We start from the raw sequence: 26755 nt of genomic DNA on the forward strand, positions 1-26755 counted from the left end.
GTCTCACTGTGTCTTGGCGAGACTCCCTCTCAGTTTCTAAGCTGCAGCATGCTACTATTTGCTGCTACGGTTTTAAAATTACAGAATAAGACTTAAGTCCTTGAAGTTTGACCTTACCTGAAGAATTGGTCAAAAATGACAAATGTTTAAATGTTGCAGTTTAGAGAATGTCTTTATTGTGTTGCCAAACGCTGAATGACAGAGAGCTTTAATTCTAACGAGCCCTAATTAGAAAGGGGGGGGGGGAATCAAAGAGTGATGTCAACCAGAATCAAAGTGAACCAGAACAAGAAATACTTTTATTGGTTACAGAACATTGACAATGTGTGGTATAGTCTTATTCACTTCCTTTACTTGCAGTGAAAATACTGCAGGCTGTCTCTAGGGGGTTCAGATAGTCTTACCGAACACATAATCATTTTGATAGGTGTTTTTCATTGGTAATATGATGCTCTTTGGGACTGCAGAAAATTATTTATTTTTATAGATATGCTAAATGATTCTTGGCTCTAAAAAACAAAATATGGCAAATGTTTCTAATATAGGAAGAAGTGGATAGTCAAGGCAACGTATCCACTGGTTTCTTAACAGTGAGTTAGCCATTTTTTGAGTATTATTTCTCTCAGCACAATTGCTTTAAAGATGTTGGCATCAAGAAAAGAGGGCATTGTTTTATAATAGAAAACAGTTATCCATATAAAATATTAAATAAAGGATATATACATGTACATATACATCAGTGCATATGTGCATACACATACCATATATGCATATGATTTTGCTGTATAAAGAACCTGGTTATCTTTCTGTAAGATAAGATTTTATCTGAAATTCTTGGCCCTTTCTTCTTTGTTTGCTTTCTAGTGAAGTTCATTATTATATCCCTTGCCTCCCTTTGGACCACTCTTCCTCCCCATCCTGTCTAGAACCTTTAGGCCATTGCGTTAATCATTCTTTCCTAATTCTAGCCAACTCTTCTTGCTCTGTGACTTTTTACTGAATCTAGTCCATTCTGCCCAGCCTCAACCTCACTATTTGACATCTTTGCTATTGTACCTGGGCTGGTGAGCACTGTTAACTAAAACTTGACAAGGATGCCAGTTGTAGTTGTGAATTCATGGTCCCCAATTTGTTAAGCCCTTGAGATGGCCTGAGCAATCCTACAAATCCCTTTCTGGCTGTTCTACACTGTCACCTCCATCTTCAAATTTCCTCCCTGCCAAAACTATTCCCTCAGTTTTGGAAAATGATCTTGACTCCTGTTTTCTTGAGGCCACCAGCAGGAACTCCTGAACAGCAATCCTTTCTGCTACTCTCTACAACTACATGCACATTTTCTCAACCCGTATCGCCTTCTAGTTATTTTCCTGCTTTTTCTCCTTAACTTTGTCACCAGGCTGCTCCAGGGAATAGTGCTTGCTTGCTTACCCTTCTGTTCTCTGGTTTTCATCCAAACTTCTCTTACCAAAGTTAACCTATTAATGCCCATGAGATAGTGTTCAATCTTTGCCTAATTTGCATCTATCATATTCTAACATTACTGAGCACCACTGCTAAGCTTCTTCCTCCATTTTTATGAGACCCCCTCACTTATGGATTCTCTTCCACCTTAGGGTTCTTACCAACTCAAAGCTGCCATTTTCCTAAAATAGCAGGAAAAGATTTGAGCATCTAATGCTTTACAAAATAATAATTGGTATGAATACTTATAATTCAGTATTACCTATACTTCTAAAATTATATTTTTTATCCTAAATATATTACAATTTGGTACTCATTGTACTTTTAGAAAATAGGAAATCTATATTAATCATCCTTGATTTCTTCTTTCCTAGTTGATGAAGGAGTTCCCCTTGCTGAGCATGTTCAACATCCATGAAAACCTTCTAGAAGCACTTCTGGAACTACAAGCATATGCTGATGTTCAGGCAGTCTTAGCAAAGTATGATGGTGAGTCCTTGGTTATTTTCATCTACTTGAGAATTTTTCTTTTCTTGATGTATTTCAATGATTGGATTGGAAAGACCATTTCAAATAGTACAGCACTTTGATAACTATCCACTTACAGAGTTTTCACCTACAGTTTTATGATGGCATTTTTAAAAATCTTAGAGTTTAATGGTTGGTTTTTAGTGGGGGCCAGAAATGTCATGTGGCCTGTGCTACATTCCTCTCCTTCCCTCCCAGTAGGTTCCCCTTGTACTCTTCCCATCAACAAGAGCTATGCATGCTCTGCTTTATTGCCTCCATGGTTAGGAATCACTCAGAATCTCTGCAGGCAACACAGATCCTGTTAGGACAGCCCTGACTGTTCGAGTCCTTGCTGCGACCCTACATCAGGTGACTGTGACCACTACCTGTTGGTCATGTTGATCCTTTGAAGCAATATAGAACAGCTAGTGCCCCTTACTGCAGCCCTTATGATAGCTTAGTAAATATTTAAAGATAAAATAATGTGCCCTTCATCCCAGGTCTTCTCCTCATTAGCAGAATACCCCCCATCTCTTCACGTGAAGGGCTTTGAAATCCCTTCACCGTCTAGGTTACTTACCCGTGAGGTTATTCCATTTTGCCTGTTATTAATAAACTGACACATCTCAAAGATTTCCAAACTCTTGTGTTAATATTGCCATTGTCTGTGAATTCACTCATTGATTAATTGCAAAAGAATTACCCACATAATTACCTGCCATGACCTAGCTACTGGAATCTCTGCAGAATTGTATGCCATTCTACCTTATTTAATTAACTCTCTCCCCAAAATAAACATGTTTGCTTATAAAATGGACATTAGGGAGTGATTACTTTTGTCACATACTAATTTTTTGCTTTATGAAATATTCTTTTCCTTAGTAAAGCATCTTCAGTGCATTTAAAGAACCATTCAAATCTAACTTCCCAGGAACTCCTCAAACAAATAGAACAAGCCATTTTATTTTAATACAGTTCTTCATAAGGAATCTCTGAAGTAGGTTGGAGTTGTCCTCTCCTACAGTTGGGGAAACTGAGCATTGGGAGACTGTTTTAGTTTTGTTTTGTTGTTAATTCTTGCTCAAATCAATGGAAACTATAAGCCCTCAGCCAGTGATGGCATTACTTGGCCTGTGTGAACACAAGCACCCTGTGTAACAAGATACATGCTACCTAGTATGGAACTGATTTTAGAAAGACAGAAAAGTATTTGTGGCATACGTTATAGTAAACAAAATAAAAACTGTTTGGCCTTCATGTCAGCTCACTTTTGTTCTCTGTTTATTTGCTGGAATCTCACTATTTGTCTGACCTTGGGAATCTAAGCCATAAGACTAGCTTATAGGCAAAATGCTCATACATTGAGGGTCTTTCGGTATAAAAGGAACCCAGTACCATGCACTGGGTTCATGTGGCCATGCACCTTTTTTAGATCCTACCCTGTAGCCATCAGTGCCATAGCAAGGGTTCAGTGCTCTCATCCCTAGTGCTGACCTGTGCTCAACCTGGTACACCAAGGCTTAAGAAAAAAAAGATGTAACTGGTAAAGCCTTTGATATCTCAAATCCCATAAGGCTCCTTTCATGACGATCTCAGTTCGTTACAGAAATCATCAGCTTTGTGTTATAAGACCGATTGTAAAATAGAGAAATGAACTCATTTGGAGCTTTCTGTCATCTCTGTCTATCCCGTTGCACAGCCTCTGTTCCACACCAACCAAATGCTGATTTATTAGATTCTGATAACATATGTTCACATTATTTGTTACAACAGCCCGTCCCACCCTCCACTAAAACTTGGCTCACGCTTTGCAAAATTCCTTTGTTGCAAATGGACAAACTCACCATACCAGGGCCCTTGTGTTGAGCTTTGTTTATGTTGTGTACCTGGCAACAGACATGATGTTCTTATTCATTATTCATGGAAAAAGAGCCTCATTAGTGGCAGGACACATACTGTTGCTGAGATGCCTTGTTAGGGGTTTTGAGTTCAGCAGTTGTCAATAGACTGCAGATGACCTAACCCCGACTGAATTCTGGAGGGTGTTTTGGTGCGGACTTGGCTCAGGCCTCAGTCATTTACAGTAGAAATATAATGAAGTGGCTGCTGAAGTTACTGTTCTTGTAGAACGAGCCGCAACCACACAAGACTTTTAAAAAACATGCCTCTTGTTCCTCACCCCATACCATAAAATGGGCTGTTTCAAGTTCATCCCTCCTGCTTTTCCAGGAGACCCAGAGGATCTTGACTGAATTGTTGCCTCATTTTCTGGCCCTGTACAAGGTGCGGGTGCTTTAGAGGGCTTGGAGTACAGACAGCAGTTAGGGGCGCCCTGTTCTTTGCCCTGGTTCAGATGTCATCAGTCTAATCTATGAGATGCTGGAGACAGCACTTTGAATCCCAGCCTCTCCATGCCTGTTCACAGAGCCACACCCAGAGCAATAGGATTATATGTTATCTTTGCAAGTTGGAATGCTCTTGTTGGGTAGTTGTTTCTTGGATGGTTTATGGGTACAGTCCTTCTTTATTACTTTTGCTCAGTGGCCGAATTTTTTAAAGAGTGCGTTGGGAAGTTATGACATAGTGGGGTTTGTACTGCTGTTCTGACCTTTGCGAAAGGATTTAGAAGTATGGCAAGGTGCGAAGGGAAACCAACACGTTCGAAGAAAGGAGAAAGGTAACATGTATCCCTTTGCTTCAGTCTTTTTGTTCTTCATCTTTAAAACAATTTTTTTTGCCTCTGAGTTTTAAAAGTGACATTCACAAACTCCATTTGCAGTGAAGCACATGGATCCCTCGGAGGATTACCGGTTACTTGGTCATACCTCTCTGTAATCTGCCGTCTAATTTTGATTCTGCCCTTTAGATATCTTCTCATGTTATGTTATTCCAGCCATTAGTCTGAAGTGCTGTCTTGCTATCCTTAGGAGTTTTCATACTCTTTTCAATTTGCTAACTCACATTATGGGTGGGCAGTTTTTATCCAGGTGGTTGATCCTGCTCTTAGAGTCCTTCATACAATGACTAAAATAACTGTGGCAACAGCTAGTATTTATTGAGTTCTTACATTGTGTCAGGGTCAGACATGATTCTAAGCCCTATGCAGATAAACTCATTTATTCTTACCACAAGCATAGGAGGTAGATACTATTATTAGCCCCATTTTATAGCTGTGGTAACTGGAACAGAGAGAAGTTAAGTAACTTGTTCAGATGCAGAGCCCAAGACGTTAAAGTAAAGCCATGGAGATGTTATATGGTGAGAGAAAAGAGATAAACTGAGGTCAGTCTTTGTTCAGTAAGATATGAATTTCATGAAGAAAGGAAATCCAGGATAAAAAGAGGTGGTCTGACTCTAGGCCCTTGGTCTTAGCCATCTTGCTTCCACTGTCTCTGCTGTTGGCAGTATTTTTTATTTTTATTTTTTATTAACACCACTCTTATTATTGTTATTATTAGCTATAGTTTACTGAGAACTTACAATGTGCCAAGCACATTATACACGTTCCTCTAATATAATAATAATGTTACCTATAACATCATGCACATTACCTATAGCCCTCAATAACCTGCAAGGAGGTAGTTATTCCATGTTAGCAGATGCAGAAACTGAGGCTTGTGGATTTAAGTAACTTTCAAGATCACATTCTTTGAAAACTGCAGAACTGGAATTCAAATCCAGGTCTCTCTGGCTCTAAAAGCCCATGTGTTTTTCATAAATGTAAGCTTTGCTGAAATGACTTGCTCTGCTCCTCTCACTACTTTTAGAAAGGCATGAATTAAGCGGGCTGGAGCCATGGTGCAGAATTTCAGTGATGCCAAAGTGTCTTTTAAGATTCTTTAAGAACGTGGTATATCTCTATTTGCTTGTCTTTCTGAAATTCTCTTCAAAATCTGGCTTTCTATTTTCAGTCACCTTGTGCCTGATTTCTTTAGTCACAAAGATTTGATGTATGGCGTTCATTTAATTGGAGATTTATCAACTTTTTTTTTTTTTTTTTTTTTAGTCATACATTAGCTATAAACACAGGAATGTTTTTAAGATCATTAAGTCATCAGAACTTCTTTTAGAACAATTGAGAAAGTTGTTACAAGCTTTGGGTTGCCTTTCAAAGGTGCTTATAGACCACCTATGTTGAAAACCTAAGTCTCAAAGATTAGGGTGGCGATGTAGAAAAGAATTCATGCATTTTTTATTCATTATCACTTGTGCATTTCAATTTTAGAAGAATCTTATAGAACAACTGAATGTGAACTTGAGTGCTATAAGATACCTTCGGGAGTGTCTAGTTTTGTCTGTCTCTAGTCAGCGGTCCTTGGGGACACAAAAGGCAGTCACAGATGATGATGAAGAGAACTTGCCCGGTGCCAGCCTGCTGAGATCAAGCCCTAGCTCTGCCTTTCACTAGCTGAGTGAACTTCAGCAAATTACTTAGTCTTCTAAGCCTTGGTTTCCTTCTCTGGAAATGGAATCAAGGCTTAGAAAGGCTGAGTAACTTGCTCAAGATCACACAGCTGGGAATTTGTTGTGAAGATTAAAATAGTTAAACCATGTTAAATGTTTAGAACAGTGTGGGGTACACATTAAGTATTCAATAATTCTTAACCATTGTAAAGAGCCAGGATCACCACTCCTGAACTTCACCACTGTTCTCCATCAGTTTTGTTCAAAAGGAGAACCATATATAAAATGTTAGTTAAAATGAGGGAATAAGAGCCCCGTCTTGTGCCCCCCAAAAAGGCAGTGTGTGGCCTACTATTAAAATTAATTATGGATCTAGTAGGACAGGTAGGTAGATAGATATTTGATAAGAATGGAAATGTTTAGTTTTATCTACAGATAATCCTTAAGCTTTTGGAAAGCCGATAAAAAAAAAGTGCCAGGAATTTCACTCTGATCAAAAGACAAATTGTTTCAGCCTTGGGGCAATTTGCACCAATGGAAATACAAATCCAAGTTCTTCTGGATATTTACTCCATTAGATCATTCAGTGATTGCCCTAAATTTGGGGACAGAAATTTCCCTGTGAGGGACAACTGGTCTTTTATATAGTCATGAATGTTATATAAATGCAACAACTGTGTCAAGACCATTTTTACTGGTGCCATCGAGCCCATCCTAAATTAGCACTATTATCTGCTATCTGGTAATGTGCAGAGGGTATACTTTTAAGAACAGGACATGTTTCTAACACTGGGGGAAATACTTTCATCTCAGTAGATTGAAAACAGAGGTTCTAAAGAAAGCACTGGGGAATTACTCTATGTTGAGACTATTCAGAGAATAAGCTTTTTGCTGATACTGTTTTGCAGAGTCAGCATGTAGTTATAAGCAAAAATTTCGTAAACTTTGTTCATTGCCCAAGGCCTTACAACTAACACAAGCTACTCAACTATCATAACAGTTCCTTTGAAGTAGTCACTGGATACTCTCTCTTTGCGTGAGGCTATCTTCCATTTATGTTTAAGGAATGGGCAAGAATAAGAGGGATTTGAGATGCCAGGAAGACCAGTCAGTAAAATCTGTATTTAGGCCATCAGTGTCAGGCTTTGAGCGTCAGGCAGTCCAGACCTCCAAAACAGTGCTTTTCAGTCAAGTGTATAGTTGTGAGTTTTGATGCCATAGGCACAACAGCTTCTGAGATGTATCTACTACAAAATTAAACTGTATTCAGGAAAGAAGTTTTGAAATGTAATCAGTCCCTAGTGACAGACTGTAAGCCCAGTCTGGCTCCCTTTCCTGGGCTGGCTCTTATGGAAAAGGTCAAGATACCAAGGCAAGTGTTGAAGAGCATCCTTGTGTAAAAGATGGGCAAATGAATCACATAGCTGCTTCATTGGAGGGGAAAAAAACCCACAATATATCTATATATATCTATCTATCTCAGCACTGATACCATGGGCTATGGTTTCAGGCTGGTAAGAATGAATCACTGAGAAATGATGGCCTTTTATAGCTTTGTACGGGGTGTCCTGCTGACTTGGAAACCAAAAGGTAGATCTGTCAAGTGGACTAGGCCTTTGAAGTTAGCAAATGATTGTCATATTATATGCAATGAGCAGGAGTTCTAATGATAGGTATTATTTCAATAAAGACTGTATGCATGAGAAATTTCTATTGTCTCTGATGATGGAAGATTTTTTATGAATGCATACGTATGTAATTCACATAGTTGGCACTCAAACAAACCCTCTAAATTTATATTGGCTTTCATAACCCTATTGCCTCGTTATCGTAATTTACCAAGGTAACATCCCTCCCCAGCTGGCCGTTACCATCCCATAAACTGCCGTGCTGGACTCCAGGGCACTAGCCACAGAAGGGCTCTCTGACACAGACCTTCTGGGGTAATCCAATCCAAAAGTTGCAAATAACATCTGGTGTTTGACTTTATAGCATGAGATGAATTTTTCTGGGTGTAGTTGAGTCTGTGTTGCCTGCCCCTCCCCCTGCCCCAAATTACTAAGGTCATGTAGTATTTCCCTGATTGAATCATTGAACTCCCAGGTGGCATTTCTTTTTGAGGTTCTGGTATAGGAATCCTTTTTATTTTTTCAGTGAAGCTTTTCCCTTTGGTTGAAAGGGGACCTTGGATTGGCTTTTTAAAGGTGGGACAAAAAGACCTCAGACTGTCTTAAGCCAAACCAAACCAAAACAAAACAAAAAACTAAGGACAGAATTCCACATTTCTGTTCTTTTCTTTGTATCATATCATGTACAGAAGTAAACTCAGAAATTTTACTGAAGAAAGCCACATGAAGGACAGCATCACATAATGGGATAGTCATAATACATCTCATCCAAAAATAGGTTAGGAAAGGGAAATGGGCTGCATTTTTGTTTGTTTGGTCATTCAGTTTATGGCTCCAGAAGTGTCTGTCAGGACCAAATGTGTGGATTAATGTAAACTTCCAGTGTATCAATATGTTGCCTGACCAAGAAAAGGGTTGTTGTTGTTGTTGTTGTTTGTTTATTTTATTTATTTTGAGAGAGAGAGAGAGAGAGAGTACAAGTGAGTGGGGGACAGGCAGAGAGTGAGGGAGAGAGAATCCCATGCAGGCTCCGCACTGTCAGCTCAGAACCCAACACGGGGCTTGACCCCATGAACCATGAGATCATTACCTGAGCCAAAGTTGGACGCTTAACCGACTAAGCCACCCAGGTACCCCAGGGATACTTTATATTCCATAATCTTAAATGACTATAGAGAGTAATTAGGGTTTTTTTTTTTTCAAATTAATTCAGCAAGGCTGCATCAGATCCTTATATTGAAAATATTAATTTTTAGGTGCTTTCAGATTCAGAGATGAGTATAACCTATTCTGTGTTGCCAAGAAGCTTTCAGTCTGGTGGAGAAAGATGTAAAGAAACCGAAACCAAAACCAACCACAGTAAATTGAGGTGAGATGTATCAGTGCTCAGTAAATCTGTTTGAAACATGCTGTAGAGGTACAGAGAAAGAAACCCTTTGAGAGTAAGCCCCGTGTTCTCTTCCCAGACACTCGTGTGTGAGGGTAGACATTCAGAACAGCTGTAGTGAACGAATGACTTGTTAGCTGGAGATGCCCTATGACGTAGTGTCCTCATTTGTGAGGTGCTGTGGGACTTACTTATGCTGTCTGCTACCCTTGAAAACATTGTTTTAGAATTATAGATATGAAATTGACCCTCCACTGACCTAGCTCATGCATAGGAAAAGGAGTGATCCTTTTAAAATTACATCTTATTATTATTGTAGATGAACAAAAGGAAATTAGGTCAAAAAGATGATCACTGAAAAAACTGTTCCATCTAAAGTTTTGCCCCATGGGTTTTCTGAGACACGTCAGATTGACAGTTTTACTCATAATTACATAAATTTCCCTCAAGATTATTACACTGAATTTCAAGTTTGATATTATGAGCATTTATGACTTTTGAAAACTTAAGAGTCATTCTCCCTGAGATGACCTTTTCTTTCAGTGGCCTCATTCCCATACAGGGTCCTAGGGAGCCAGAAGAGGTGTGGTTTGCCTTCCCTGTTTTTGGCCAAAAACCCTTCTACTTTCCTTCAACTTTGTCAGCTTGTACTCTTGCTTTCTTCCTGCCTCACTTTTTAATTCCACTGCTGTTTCAAATAGACATCTAGATTTAGAACACCAGTACCGTTTCACCCATTTTGCTAAAACTGCAGAAGCAGTGATAAATGCAGTACACATGTTGAGAAATAACAAGTTTCTGGCACCCTCCTTAAACACCCATCAGTACTGACACTTTTGGCTTCCAGAAGCTAAATTAGGTCTAAATGTTTACATATCAAAGGGAGCTAATATCAGGTGATTTGAGATGTTAGTATATTAACCTAAGATTTCATTCAGCAAACACAGAACCACCAGCTATGTTTTAGGCAGTGTTTTGGATTGTGGGTACAAAGTGATGAAGAAACAGTTTTATTCCTGAAACTCACCATGTAAGTAGGAGAGGGGAGTAAGAAAACAATTGCTGTAAAGACTGCAAGGGAAGCCTTCCTGGTGGAGGTGGAGTCTGAATTGAGCCAGACAGTGAAAATACTAGAGACAAACAGCTCATGGAAAGGTTCAGGAGCAAGATTGACCCAGCCTGCATGGAGTACTCCATGTATCCTATAAAGCAGAGGAATGGTGGAAGGCTACAGCAAAGGGCTGACTACGCTTTGGGCAAGTTAGGTAGGGGCCAGATCTCACAGAGCTTTGGACCTAATTCTATAGGCCCTGGAGAGAGACCATGCATGAGGCAATCTCAGCAGAGATGGTCTCCAGTCTGACCTCAAAGTGGAGAGAGTGGCACAGTGGATTCATACTATTTTTTTGACTTGAGGTGGTTGAGGGATGAGCACATGATGTTAGAAGCACTAGAGGGAGTGGAAACACATGGTGTTAGAAGACATCAGGGAGTAAAAAGCCACTGAAGAGCACCGGTGAGGTGGTTTCAGATGCTGCAAAGAAGCAGGATTCTATCAGGGAGATATTTGCTCAGTTTTTCAACCAATCAGTGTAAAAGAGTTTATTAGAGTTTGGTTTTTAATCTTTAAACAACTAATGGGAATCCCAGTACAGAAACTTTTTTATTTCCTGGGTTATTAAAACTTATTATTTTAAGCTATAACCATTTAATTTAATTTGCTTTCTGGTGATCTCTTAACTACAGGAAATTGAGGCCTATGTAGACCTAGCATATACCTTAGATAATCTGTTAGGGGGGTGTAACTAAGACACAGTTAGAGCCTGCCAAGACTCATGCAGCCCATTAACATCAGGTAACTTCTGCTGAGTCATAACAATGACACGGGGAGAAAAAATGTGGAATGGGGAACAGGTGTGAGTGTCCACCTAGTCCTTAAAGGTTGTGAATTTAGAGAGTGCAGTACAGGATGTGAATGCCTGTGTGTGTGGATCTACAAGTCTCATTTGCCAAAAGCAGAGCATCCTATAAATCCGTGCTTTGCTGACACTTCAGTTAGTACTAAAGTGGTCAAAGCCTAAGAGTAATTAATATGCTGAATTTAATTTTTACCAAAATGGAAGAACCTTAAGAGAAGGAGATCATGTTGTCTTCTTATAGCTCACGGTCGTAAAAGTAGGGAGCATTAGACAGATTTCCTGAATCTAAAAACAAACAAGTAGCAACAAAAGCCAAAAGCTATGCCCTTTTTTAAGTTAGAGGAAAGATAAATATAAACCCCTAACTTGAGACTCAATAAACAACTTTGTGCTGACACCATTTGGCAAAGGAAGACACAGAGAGTTTTAAGTGGAGAGTGGTTCAAGAAGGATGGGAGATATTCCCAACTGGAAGAAAATGTAAAGGAAAACAAATGATTAAAGTATATGAAAGGTCAGAATGACAAATAGTTAAAGTGGGGTAGAGCTTGTAAGCAGGTATTAAAGGTGGCTAAAGTTCAGAGGAGGCAAAAGTCTCAAGACTTTCTTTGTGAGGCTGTTTTCTGAGCAAAATGATGCAGAAAGTATAAGGATTGTAAGGGGAGTACACGCAAGCATCACAGTGACAGTATGGGGTGGTGACAAGAACCTGCTATTGAGAGACCAGTCTGTTACTAATTAGTAAGTAAGCTCATAAGCATTTCACTTAGCTTCTCTGGTCCTGTATTTCTTCATCTGTAAAATAAAAGATTTTATTGACCTTCACAGTTGTGTGCTGTTGTCCAATTCTTTGATCTATCCTGTAGTTCTCCTATTTGGAGAAGACAGTAATGTGTTTATAAGTTGATGAGAATATGCCTTTATTCATTCCTATATTCTGTTTGCCCTCAATAATTGTGATTCTCTTTTTGTTTTTTTAGAATTTCAGCAAATAAGTCAATACCAGTAAAATTCTAGGAGATGACTGTATGTGGTTTATTAACATTTAGGAAAGAAAGAGGTGATTGAAGATCTAACATGGAATTACGAAGGAAGTTGTGCTAAATAAAAACAGACAAGATAGTGGATGTGAAAATATTTGTGGTCTATACAGTAACATTTAAATGTTTCTTATTAATTTAAATGGCCATTTTCTACATATTTCTGAATTAGAAGAATGCCATAGACATATCCTTATTTAATTAAAACATTTGATAATGTTTTGAATGCTACCTTTTTAGGTAATGTGGAGCAATGTAGTCATAATAGCTATTGTATCTTTAATGCTTATTTTTGAGACAGAGACAGAGCATGAATGGGGGAGGGGCAAAAAGAGAGAGGGAGACACAGAATCTGAAGCAGGCTCCAGGCTCTGAGCTGTCAGCATAGAGCCCGATGCGGGACTTGAACTCACGGATCGTGAGATCATGACCCGAGCCTAAGTCAGACACTTAACTGACTGAGCCACCCAGGCACCCCAATACCTATTGTATCTTTAAGAAATGGTATGATTTAATGGTATAAGTGGTATATATAATATCTATTATAGCCATTAATAAATGGTATGATTTAATGGTTTAAGTGGCATATATAATACCTATTATTACCATTAATAAATGGTTGTACATTCATCATTGCAGACCATTGCAGATTTAGGGTGATCTCTAGAATGTCATTCCTGGATCCTTTCCTTGGTATTGCCATGGTCAGTATTTTTATAAATCAGACCTCGTAGACAACGTGGCACAGTTCAAAATCATGTGCTGTGGGGACAGCTCATACTTGTTTTAACTATGTGATACTGGCATATTTCTTAACCATTATATGTCTCGCTTTTCCCATCTGTAAAAGAGGGTTAGCAGTTAAGTCCTATCTCAGAGGGTTGCTCTGAGGATTAGGCAGAATAATGTGTATAAGTGATTAACACCAGCACCTGGCATTTAATAGGCCGTTGATAAATGTTAGCAATTTTGATGATGATTAACAATCATATGGGGAGGAAGGTATGCCTATGGATTGTATGGCACAAAGCTGTGGTTGGTAGCTTGAGTCAGAATGATGACTAATAGGCTGGAATGACATTCTGAAACTATTAATTAAAAGTCAATGGTTTAGATTTCATTTTAAGATTTAAAATGTAATGGAATCAAATATGAAATCCTGCTTATAGGTTCATAAATTTTCATGGTTTCAGTAAAAGAGAAAAGATTTGGCTTTGGCTGAAATTAATTTGATAGAACCTGGATGGTTTTGTTGACTACACAATCACAGGAACAAATGAGGACTTCCAGCTGTCCCACACCAGGGTCATCCTAGCTGTTATTCAGAGAGGTGTTATGGCTGTACTTCCTCAAACTGTACATTTCCCTAGAACTCTGTACTGGTCAGGTTTCAGGGATTTAGGGGATTATTTCCACTTCTAATTCGCATATTTTGAAATCACTCATGACTCCATAACAAAAATAAATGAGAAGTTCTGAAGAATATATCAGTTGAGGAATTAGAAGTATTTATTCTGGAAAAGATTAGGTTTAGAGGAGACATTTAAACCATTTTAATATTTGGAAGGCTGACTTGAGAAATGATCAGATTCTTTTATGTTAATGGAAGGCAAAACTAGTAAGTAACTTTGGATAAGGATTTGTAGAGAGAATTGGCGGGGGGAGCAGAATGATAAAAGGCAACTGAAATGTTATGGAAGTTAGATTGAAGTAAGAGAAGACAGCTTCACATGGCCCAGGATTATAGGTTTGTTTTTTAAAAATTGTTTTTATTGAGGCATAAATTACCTATAGTAACATGCACAAATCTGAAGTGTAGAGCGGGATAACTTTTCATTTTTATATACACCTGTGTTATCACCATCCAGGATCATAGAACTTTCCATCATCTCAGAAGGTTGCCTCATGCCCTCTTCTGGCCAATAACTGCTCTCCAGCCCAGAAGTAATCATTTTTTTCTGATCTCTGTCACCATATACTAGTTTTGCAAACTTTCACACAACCACTTTGGAGCACTGTTTAATGGTTTAAACATGTGTCTGTTTTCTGACTCAGCAATTTCATTTCTAATTACCTAAGAGAAATGAGTTTTACTTTTTTTTCCCCCCCCGAAAACCTTACACGGGAATGGTCACAACAGCTTTATTCATAATAGCCCAAACCTGGGAAACAATCTAAATAAATAGCTATTAGAAAATAAACATGTTGTGGTATATCCACACAATGAAGTACTACTCAGCAATAGAAAAGAATAAAGTACTGATACATGCTCCACATGGATGAATCTCAGAAACATGCTGAGTGGAAGAAACCAGATGCGAAAGAGAACATATTCTATGGTTCCAATGAAAGACTTTCATGACAATTTGATTTTGAAAACCTAAGACAGTTGGAGAAAGTTCTTTGCCTTTCAGAAAAGGACCTGTATAAAACAAAAGATGGCCAAGAAGTAGAAGGAAAATTAAACTAAAGCCGGGAGTTCAGCTTTGCTTAAGTGAGAAACATTTATTTAGTATTCCTTGTGTCTGCAATTATGCGATATCTCATTATTTTGTTTCTTTTCATGTCCTTTTTGGATTCTAATTGTTTGTTTGGATTTGTTTTTATTCTTCCTGAAGTTTCTTTTTATTTTTTTCCCCTTCTTTTATAACAGCAAATATCTGTGTCATTACCAAGATTATTTATTATCTTAATCATACTGTGTGTTACATGACATCTACTTTCTTTTTTAAACCACTCTTATTAGAGCACTCTAACCTCCGTCTCCAGTATGGTCCAGTCGATCTCTAGGCAAGTTTCATAGCTGTTATTATGATGACTTCTCTGAACATATTCCTTTTTAAGAGCATTAATTTTTGTAGCTAACATTTTTCTCCTTCTTGGATTCTTTCTTTTATTAAAAAATGTTTTAATTCCAGTACAGTTAATAGGCTGTGTTATATTAGTTTCAAATGTACAGTATAGTGATTCAATAATTTTATACATTACTCAGTACTCATCATGATAAGTATAATCTTAATCCCTTTCACCTTTTCACCCATCCCCCCCCACCTCCCCTGTGGTAACCATCAGTTTGTTCTCTATAGTTAAGAGTTTGTTTTTTGGTTTGTTTCTTTTTCCTTTGTTCATCTGTTTTTTAAATTCCACGTATGAGTGAAATCATATGGTATTTGTCTTTTTCTGAGTGACTTATTTCACTTAGCATTATATTCTCTAGATCCATCCATTTGTTGCAAATGGCAATATTTCAGTCTTTTTTATGGCTGAGTAATATTCCATTGTATGTCTACACCACATCTTCTTTATCTATTCATCAATCAGTGGACACCTGACTTGCTTCCATAATTTGGCTATTGTAAATAATGCTGCAATAAACATAGAGGTGCATATATCTTTTCAAATTAGTGTTTTCATATTCTTTGGGTAAGTGCCCAGTAGTGGAACTACTGGATCATATGGTAATTCTATTTTTAATTTTTTGAGGAATCTCCATACTGTTTTCCAGAGTGGCTGCACCAGTTTGCATTCCCACCGACAGTGCAGGAGGGTTCCTTTTTCACCACATCCTTGCCAACACTTGTTTCTTATGTTTTTGGTTTTAGCCATTCTAATAGGAGTGATTTGCATTTACCTGATGATGTTGAGCATTGTTTCATGTGTCTGTTGGCCATCTGGATGTCTTCTTTGGAGAAATATCTGTTCATGTCTTCTGCCCATTTTTGATTGGATTATTCGCGTGTGTGTTTGTTGAGTTGTATAAGTTCTTTACATGTTTTGGATGCTAACCCTTTATTTGATATGTCATTTTCAAATATCATCTCCCATTCAGGAAGTTGCACTTTAGTTTTTTATTGTTTCCTTTGCTGTACAGAAGTTTTTTATTTTGATGTAGTCCCAACAGTTTATTTTTGCTTTTGTTTCCCTTGCCTGAGGAGGCATATCTAGAAAAATACTGCTATGGCCTATGTCTGAGAAATTACTGCCTATGCTCTCTATTAGGGTTTCTATGATTTTAGCTCTCACATTTAAGTCCTTAATCCATTTTGAGTTTATGTTTGTGTACAGTGTAAATAAGTGGTCCAGTTTCATTGTTTTGCATGTAGCTGTTCAGTTTTCCCAACACCATTTATTGAAGAGACTGTCTGGATTCTAATTCTTAGAAGGACTTTTGGTAATTATGGTAGGTACATGCACGTACAAAAGACAGGCACTGCATAGAGTGGTTTTGAAGTTTCTTCCTCAAAATAAAATTTCCGAATAAATTATAAGCAATATTGGAAGGCAGCTTTTTTTTTTTTGTTATTCCTGCTCAAAACTTCTGATACTACTTGTTTTCATCACTACTATTAGCTATTCTGTTTCCCTTATCATTTTATCCATTTCCGTAGTGGTAAAAGCATGAAATCATGGCAGACAGACAAAATTACAGAGGCAGAGAATAGATTAGTGGTCACCAGGGGACAGGTATGGGTAGGAAGGGTACAAATAAAGGGGTAACACAAGAGAGTTCCTTTGGAACTTTGTGTATTTTGATGGTGGTGGTAGTTAGATGAATCTAGCCATGGGATAAAATTTCATAGAACTACACACACACACATGAATGCATGTAAAAAAAAGGTGAAAATTGAACAAGGACTGTAATTTCCTTAATAGTACTGTACCAATGTCAGTTTCTTGGTTTTGATATTATACTACAGTTATGTAAGATGTCACCATTGGGGGAAGCTGAGAAAAGCATTCACAGTACAGGGTACTATTTACACATCCTTCTGTGAGCCTATAATTATTTCAAACTTTCTGTGAGTCTATAAGTTTCAAACTTATAACAGGCAACAACAACCAAGTCTCAGCATTATTTTTAAAGAAATGAAAGAGGTAGCACTCTCGAGTAAGCAGCCCATAATAACAAGCTTTCTCCTAAGGTAGTGTATATGGTGTTTCTTAAAAGTGAGCCAAGACATGCAGTTCTGGTCTCTGATTTAGATGTTAGGCAGTGATTAGATTAAAATATGGTTAATCAGTGCACACTGCAAAAGGATCACGCTAACTTTCATGAAGTATATAAGTATATGCAGTAGATCTCTGGTCTGACTTCACTTCATGTAAGTTCTACCTTTGTCTGTCTATGCTGTCTCTGTCTGGTTCCACCAATGTATTTGCTTATGAACTTGCTTCCAACAATTTGTAGAACAGAATTCTTTTTATAGCATTATTGTTATCTTTTAAAAATTCACTTATTTACATGTACTCACAGGAAGCTTTGGAAATACAGATAAAAAAAATTCCCTATAATCCCACCACTCAAAAATAAATACTGTTGATATTTTGTATGTATAGTTCCAGTTTTATTATCCCTGTGCATATAAATGCTTTTTAAAAACATATGAAATCATAATTTTATAAACTTATTTTACTTATTGACGTACTTATAACAATGCACCATTTTCCCAGATCATTACTTTTCCAACACATGATTTAATGACCACATAGAATTGCACCCTGTGGATGTACAGCACCTTAACTAATCTTCTGTTATTGGCCATTTAGGCTGTTTCCAGTTTTCCACCATTAGAAACAGTATTGTCATCAGCATCCTTAAGGCTCATTTTTAATACACATGACTTTTTCTCTTAGGAAAGAGTCTCAGAAGTGGAATTGCTGGGGTAGGCAAAATGTCAAAGCTTTTGCTTTTTATTGTGAAAGATAAGCATCATTTTAAAAAATATGTTGTACGAATAGACACTTCTCTAAAGAAGACATCCAGATGGCCAACAGGCACATGAAAAGATGCTCAATGTCACTCCTCATCAAGGAAACACAAATCAAAACCACACTCAGATACCACCTCACGCCAGTCAGAGTGGCTAAAATGAACAAATCAGGAGACTCTAGATGCTGGTGAGGATGTGGAGAAACGGGAACCCTCTTGCACTGTTGGTGGGAATGTAAACTGGTGCAGCCGCTCTGGAAAACAGTGTGGAGGTTCCTCAAAAAATTAAAAATAGATCTACCCTATGACCCCGCAAGAGCACTGCTAGGAATTTACCCAAGGGATAAATGGAGTGCTGATGCATAGGGGCACTTGTACCCCAATGTTTATAACAGCCCTTTCAACAATAGCCAAATTATGGAAAGAGCCTAAATGTCCATCCACTGATGAATAGATAAAGAAATTGTGGTTTATATACACAACGGAATACTACGTGGCAATGAGAAAGAATGAAATATGGCCCTTTGTAGCAACGTGGATGGAACTGGAGAATGTTATGCTAAGTGAAATAAGTCCTACAGAGAAAGACAGATACCATATGTTTTCACTCTTATGTGGATCCTGAGAAACTTGACAGAAGACATGGGGGAGGGGAAGGGAAAAAAAAAAGAGAGGGAGGGAGGCAAACCTTAAGAGATCTTAAAAACTGAGAATAAACTGAGGGTTGATGGGGGGTGGGAGGGAGGGGAGGGTGGGTGAGGGATATTGAGGAGGGCACCTGTTGGGATGAGCACTGGGTGTTGTATGGAAACTGATTTGACAATAAATTTCATATTAAAAAAATATGTTGTAAAGAAAACCTTAATTGAATAAGATTGCTGTACCTACAGGGAAACTTAGGATCAGTTTCTTTAGAATGATTTCTCACTTCTTAGAGACAACTGCCATTACCAAATAGGATAATTGCTTTGACTGACTTAGAAGAAAAACATTGAAACTATCTGAATAAACAAGTTATGCAAGAATTTTTTGCTATTCTTTTATTTTTGTTAAGCAATGAGAGTAAAAGTAATTTATTCAAATAAGAAGAAAACAAATGGAATCACATGCCACTAGTGAGGAATGGAGTATTTACATTTCCCCCTCTTCCCATTTGATACTGATTAAAACATGTTTTTGGTTATTTACTTTTTAAGCATTATGACTGTGCATATATACCACCAGCTTTACATACAGTGAAGGAGTATGGGTAAAAAAATTTATGGGAAAAATGCACTACAGTAGTTGTAATGTTGCAGAATTTTGTCACATTTTTCTAGTTGTGAATGTCCTGTTCGTGAGCATGAAGAGGCCTGGTTCTGGATTAAAGATCATCATTGATTGGGCACCTGTATTTTGCTGGTATACCTCAGTTGCATGTTTTTCTAAGTGGGTGAATATGTCACTTTGCTTGTTTAGGTAACCATCAAAACAATCTGACCCTTCTCATTGTGAAGCTAAATCCTTAACAACAGGTTTTCTCTAGTTTATCAAGTGAGGCTCCCTGTTATGCTGCCACCTCCAGATAATTATGACCATTGTTTTCAGCCTCAACTCGTTTCTTGGACTTTTCATTAGTCCCTTCTTCATGGGAAGATGCTCAACACAGAAGGAACACAGATCATGCCAGGAAGGATGGAAACAAGATTTGGATACTTTTTTTTTTTTAATGTTTTTATTTTATTTTTGAGACAGAGAGAGACAGAGCATGAACGGGGGAGGGACAGAGAGAGAGGGAGACACAGAATCGGAAGCAGGCTCCAGGCTCTGAGCCATCAGCCCAGAGCCTGACTCGGGGCTCAAAATCACGGACCGCGAGATCGTGACCTGAGCTGAAGTCGGACGCTTAACTGACTGAGCCACCCAGGCGCCCCGAAATTTGGATACTTTTTATATAAAAAGTCTGAACTTAAAAAAAAAAAGGTCTGAACTTTTAAGTAGAATGTGTATTATCTACAGTTTTATTACCTTCCAATTAGGGTCAATGAATGGACCCTAATAAACAAGATATTTGATTCTGGGATTGATTTCCTACACTAGGAAGCAGTTAAATGTTTAGACGTTGGAAAAGCAACAAGACAGATCCATAAGTGTTTGGCATTCTTCTTTTTTCTCCTTCTTAGTCATAAGCGCATCATTTTACACTATGCATATAGTGGTGAAATTTTGTTTGAACATAATTTATGAGATCAGGATTACAAAGACTCCTTTTCCTTTCAGTTCTTTGTTGGAATTTTCTATGACTATTTTTTTTTTTTATCAATGGCATTGAAATTTCCCTCAGAGAAATTCCTCATGCTGAGATTGGTGGTAAATACTTACTACTGGATTAGGGATTGTTATTCTTTTATGAACTTATTTTCTTCTGTGGCTGTCTGTTATGGGGCTGGTCATGGGACTTGCTTTTCATTCTTACTATAATGTAATTCTTTTTTTTAAGTTTTTATTTAAATTTCAGTTAGCATACAGTGTTATATACAGTGTTATATTGAATATATATATATTCAGGTGTATAATATAGTGATTCAATACTCTGTACATCACTCAGTGCTCAGCACAAGTGCACTCCTTAATCCCTATCACCTATTTAACCCATCCCCCCCCAACCCGCCTCCCCTCTGGTAACCATCAGTTGGTTCTTTATACTTAAAGAGTCTGTTTCTTGGTTCCTCTCTCTTTCTCTCTCTCTCTCTCCCCCCCCCTCTTTCTCTCTTCCCTTTGCCCCTTTTGGATTTTATCCACTGTAATGTAATTCTTTTGAAGTTGAAAACAGCCCTGTGAAGAAGCTGGCAGAGCATTCCAGGTGATAAGAGTTTCTCTAACATAGAGTGAGTTTTGCAGCACTGGGAATGGTGTATTTTTACCTGGCCTGAATTAAGATGATATTTCTCTGTCATAGTATAAATGTGGTTCAGTGTTAAAGAAATACTATTCTGGTAAGAAATAGAGTCATAATTTAAACACAAATTTTTCCCCAAAAGGGACTACGTTTTTGAGTTTATCTATTCTCAGCTATATCTTATACTTTTGTTTCCCTTTAAAGTCATCATCTGAATCTGTTACCGGCTCCCTCTTCTCCATGTGAAATTTTCTATACAAACTGAGACGAACTGTTTCTTGGAGAAACAAATGAGGCTTCATATGAAAGGGGATTTCCTTTGGGTTTGAATGAACAAAAATTATATAGATTTCTAAATATTTCACATATATATCCTTATATATAAAGATTTTTCGTATATGTTATAATAAATGTATTGCTTTTTTAACAAAAAACTGAATATGAACTTCTTGAAATTTAATGCAAAAGAAATCTGGTTTAAATCTGACCACTAAAAAATAATTTATTTAGGTGTTTTTTTTAAGTTTATTTATTTTGAGGGGGGGGGAGAGAGAGAGAGAGAGAGAGAGAGAAGGAAAGAGAAGCAGTGGGAGAGGGAGAGAGAGAATCCCAAGCCAGCTCCATGCTGTCAGTGCAGAGCCTGACACAGGGCTCAATCTCACAACCATGAGATCACGACCTGTGCTGAAATCAAGAATCAGATGCTTAACCAACTGAGCCACCCAGGCGCCCCTATTTAGGTGTGTTTTTAAAAAAAGATCCAGGTGATATTTTTTCTTCACATTGGTATTTCATACACTTGTTGAGAATTTTTTTACAAGTGACACAGAGGTCCTATTTGCCTTTTATGATATCAAGGGCATTCCTGTAATATTTAAATGCATATATTTATAGCTATTCTCTGCTTAATTAAATTCAATATATGAGAATCCATATCTTAAAGAAAAGATTGCTGAAGAGTCAGTCTGGTGGATTTTAAACATATATTATTCACAAAAATATGAATTACCCATAGTTTTACATACCACCTTTATACATAAGAAATAGCTGTGTACTGTATGCATTAAAATATTCTTAATTTACACTTTATTAGACTTACATGATTAAAATGCTTGTGGATTAAAAATCATTGCTCTTTATTCCTGAAAACTTATAAGAATTTCTGCTTTCTTTTTCTCTAACAGATATAAGCTTACCAAAGTCGGCAACAATTTGCTATACAGCTGCCTTGCTCAAAGCAAGAGCTGTCTCTGACAAGTAAGTGAATAATAACTTGTGTGGTACTAAATGCCTGACCTGACTTAAGGAGATGTGTTGCCTCTGAGGGCTTTCTCTGGAAGTTTCTCTTAGTCTATGAAACCCCCCGCTTATGAGCATGCATTTTCTAAAATCTGCTGATCTTTTCTTTCACTACTAGAAGGAGAGAGTACATAACCCCAGGTACTTCAAGGGTGTATGGGTCCCTAAAGAGGGATTTATGTGAAATTCCATACCTCTGAGGTGACTTTTTTTTTTTTTTTTTTTTTTTTTTTTTTGCCAGACAGTAGATACCAAAAGGCCTGCTTGGGACTTACACACAAAATGCCTTCCTTTTACTCATTTTTTTGCGTGTTCTTCTTCCGTCAGCAGTCCAAGACTGGGTAGTAGTCATAACAAACATGTAAGATGGCAGAGGGGATGATCATCTCCCATTCTTTGACTCATCAGATCCAAACTAACTCCCCACCCAGGGTCCGTTTGCTTTGAGTTGCCATCTCGGTGGGACATTCGCCCGTTTTATTCAGGCAGGTGACTATGACATAGAGAATTTTCATAAATGTCCAAGATGACTGGCAGGTGAAAGAGAACAGTTGGCTTAACTGTTTGAGTTCATAATAAACGCTTCCATTTCCCCGATACAATCCCTCTGAAGAGCTGAAAAGCAGATAACAGAAAAAGAAAACAGCCTCTGCTATGTCAGACAGGTTTGCTGTTAAGTGTGTGTGCACTTCAAGACCGAAGTAATTTTCTTTCATTCTTTTTTATCCTGTAGATCGCCAGTACCTACTGCAACATCTTTTCTCCCTACACAGCGACTCCAGCTTGGGAGGGCAGGGCCAGGGTTGTCACAGCTTCCCCTGTGGTGTCTGCCTGCCAAGCACAGCTCTGGAGTTAGCCCTGGGTGTGAGGTGAGAAAGAGATTGCATGGTCTGGTTTTTTTCATTCACTTGGGCAGGTGTCTGGCCCGCAGTTCGGGCACGCACACCCCCTGCCGGAACGGCCCCAAGCAGGCTTGCCTGCGGAGGAGGCTGCATCGCAGCACTGACATTGGGTTGGGAGCCTCCTTTAAAATTCTCCCTAGTTCTGTTTTTAACCAAGTGCGCTCTTCTGTAACCTGGTTTTCTCTTTTTCCCACACTGTCTGCCCTCGTCAGTCCTACCCCCTCCCCTGACCTGAGCAGGTACCTCATAGAAGATTTAGATTAGCTATTTAGACAGAGAGAGACTTGACAGCCGAATTTCATTCCTGCCGAGATTAGACGCAAGCACGCTTTCTGCTTCTGCTGGGGTTTTTGTTGGCCTCGGTCTGAGGGGTCACTCAGAGGTTCCATATAGTGGAGGTTTGGAGAGCTCATGCCATTGGCTCGCTGTGGTTTTATGGGCCCTTGACGCATAGATGCCTTTCCGGGTTGATGCCCAAGCAGTGGTCCCAACTGGATGGTGTTTGTCTTCCTGCTTTTCAGATTCTCTCCCGAGGCTGCATCTCGGCGGGGGCTGAGCACAGCAGAGATGAACGCAGTAGAGGCCATTCATAGAGCTGTGGAATTCAACCCTCACGTGCCAAAAGTGAGTCTGTGGAATCCCCACAGGAACTCGTTATGATAGCAGAGAAAGCATTCAGTGACCACAATGTCATGTCTCGAATACACCCAGTGTAAAAAAATGAATTGCAGCCAATGAATGCTGAGGCCCTATATAGTCTATGGTTATCAGCTTCATTTTTAAGCAAAAGCTACATTCAGGAGGCTTTGGGCCGATTTTTGGATTTCATATAATTAGGGTAAATTGATAGACTTAGCTTAGGCGGGTCAGGCCAGGAAGTCTGAAATTGGCAAAATATGGAGATCCCAAGAGTGTTGATGCATTTGATAGGAATTTCACACCAGTTATAGTCTTAACTTAGACCCAACTTGGGAAATGAACCTTGTTGTGAATATAAGTGGTGAAAAAAAATACTGATAAATGTGATGTTCTAGGTCTCTACAAATAAATGATACTTAATCAGTAATGGCAAGAAGATAATAGGGAGAACCTCAAAGTATGAAAAAGTGTTTTTCTTTTGACTTGTGAATGCCATTTTAGTATGTATAAGTAGTAGGAGAGGTTTGTCTTAATTGTTAACCACATGATTGACCAATTTATAAATACCCAATATTTCCCATATATTTTTTTTCCTGAATTTGGTTTTAAGGGAGTCAGATCATGGTAGAAGATATTTCTATAATCTTTTGTTTGGGAGATGGGTGTGTATTTATTATTTACCTATATTTGAGTACCTGCTATGTGATAGGCACATTGCTGAGGGCTATTTTCAGTTTCTCGATATTATAAAGTGCATTTTGACCTCTGGGAAACTTCATACAATTTACCTCAGGTACTACAAGGCATACTTTTCTTGGCAAAATGTCTAATGAAGGCTTTCACTGGTGAAAAATGACAAAAGAAGGCTATTTTGTTTTCTTGAAGTACTGTGCAAAAGGTGGTACGTATGTCCGTGTATGTGTGTATGTGATGATTTATGGAGTTACCTACTTTAATCTATTTTGTTCAGAGTGACAGTGATAAGGGACCTAACATCTTTTCTGAGCTTTTATTCAGGTCATGCTCATTTTCTCACAAAACAGGAAACTGAAGAATGGTGCACAGTACCACAGTCAGTGAAGGATATATTTATCTACTCTAGTTCCAGTGGATAATGACCATCATAATATTTGTAGACTTAGGCACTGTATATAGAGTGGCATAAAATATCTCTCTTTATTTGGTATCTTTTCAGCTATGTTAAAAGTGTTCATTCAAATTTGATTAAAAGTTAAAGCTAATCATGAAAATATTGTCCTGAACTACAGTCAACTTAGGTCATCAATTAGTATTTATTGAATGCTGTTCTCTAACTACAGAGTTGTTTTGTGAGCATGTATAGGCCCTTTTAGAAGTAGTATTGAGCAATAGAGTCCTAGTTTCTGAGACTAAAACTTGGGTTTAGTTCTGGCTCTGTCATTTATGAGCCTTGGGGGGAGCTTGGGGCTTAGCATCTCTGAACTCAATGTTTTCCCTCATTTTTCAAATGAAGATAAAAGTATAAGCCTTACCTGTCTTTTGTGACAAAGACCAAGTGGGATAATATATTCAGAGTTCTTTGAAAATACTTGAACACTGTATTTTCAAAAAGTCTTAAAATTATTGACATTTGACTTGTTGGAGACCCCTGAAATCTGGGAACTGGGTCTTTTTTTTATAATATGAAATTTATTGTCAAATTGGTTTCCATACAACACCCAGTGCTCATCCCAAAAGGTGCCCTCCTCAATACCCATCACCCACCCTTCCCTCCCTCCCACCCCCCATCAACCCTCAGTTTGTTCTCAGTTTTTAAGAGTCTCTTATGGTTTGCCTCCCTCCCTCTTTAACTTTTTCTTATCCCCCTTCCCCTCCCCCATGTCTTCTGTCAAGTTTCTCAGGATCCACATAAGAGTGAAAACATACGGTATCTGTCTTTCTCTGTAGGACTTATTTCACTTAGCATCACACTCTCCAGTTCCATCCACGTTGCTACAAAGGGCCATATTTCATTCTTTCTCATTGCCACATAGTATTCCGTTGTGTATATAAACCACAATTTCTTTATCTATTCATCAGTGGATGGACATTTAGGCTCTTTCCATAATTTGGCTATTGTTGAAAGGGCTGCTATAAACATTGGGGTACAAGTGCCCCTACGCATCAGCACTCCATTTATCCCTTGGGTAAATTCCTAGCAGTGCTCTTGCAGGGTCATAGGGTAGATCTATTTTTAATTTTTTGAGGAACCTCCACACTGTTTTCCAGAGCGGCTGCACCAGTTTGCATTCCCACCAACAGTGCAAGAGGGTTCCTGTTTCTCCACATCCTCGCCAGCATCTAGAGTCTCCTGATTTGTTCATTTTAGCCACTCTGACCTGCGTGAGGTGATGTCTCAGTGTGGTTTTGATTTGTATTTCCCTGATGAGGAGCGACGTTGAGCATCTTTTCATGTGCCTATTGGCCATCCGGATGGCTTCTTTACAGAAGTGTCTATTCATGTCTTCTGCCCATTTCTTCACTGGATTATTTGTTTTTTGGGTGTGGAGTTTCGTGAGTTCTTTATAGATTTTGGATACTAGCCCTTTATCTGATATGTCATTTGCAAATATCTTTTCCCATTCCGTTGGTTGCCTTTTGGTTTTGTTGATTGTTTCCTTTGCAGTACAGAAGCTTTTTATCTTCATGAGGTCCCAATAGTTCACTTTTGCTTTTAATTCCCTTGCCTTTGGGGATGTGTCAAGTAAGAACTTGCTGCGGCTGAGGTCTGAAAGGTGTTTTCCTGCTTTCTCCTCTAGGGTTTTGATGGTTTCCTGTCTCACATTCAGGTCCTTTATCCATTTTGAGTTTATTTTTGTGAATGGTGTAAGAAAGTGGTCTAGTTTCAACCTTCTGCATGTTGCTGTCCAGTTCTCCCAGCACCATTTGTTAAAGAGACTGTCTTTTTTCCATTGGATATTCTTTCCTGCTTTGTCAAAGATTAGTTGGCCATACTTTTG

At 38.3% G+C, this 26755-nt stretch overlaps 1 protein-coding gene across 5 annotated transcripts in view; it reads left to right on the forward strand.

Annotated features, from left to right (window-relative positions):
* The window catches only part of ST7 (suppression of tumorigenicity 7), a 267667-nt gene that overhangs the window by 205910 nt on the left and 35002 nt on the right, over positions 1-26755 (forward strand). For all 5 annotated transcript variants that reach the window (XM_049642971.1, XM_049642974.1, XM_049642970.1 and 2 more), the window contains 3 exons: positions 1836-1950; positions 22122-22194; positions 23660-23762. In XM_049642971.1, coding sequence (XP_049498928.1) covers positions 1836-1950; positions 22122-22194; positions 23660-23762 — 291 coding nt within the window. The remainder of the gene's footprint in view (positions 1-1835; positions 1951-22121; positions 22195-23659; positions 23763-26755) is intronic.

This window comes from Panthera uncia, chromosome A2 (genome assembly GCF_023721935.1).
Source record: "Panthera uncia isolate 11264 chromosome A2, Puncia_PCG_1.0, whole genome shotgun sequence".
NCBI classification, from domain to species: Eukaryota; Metazoa; Chordata; class Mammalia; order Carnivora; family Felidae; genus Panthera; species Panthera uncia.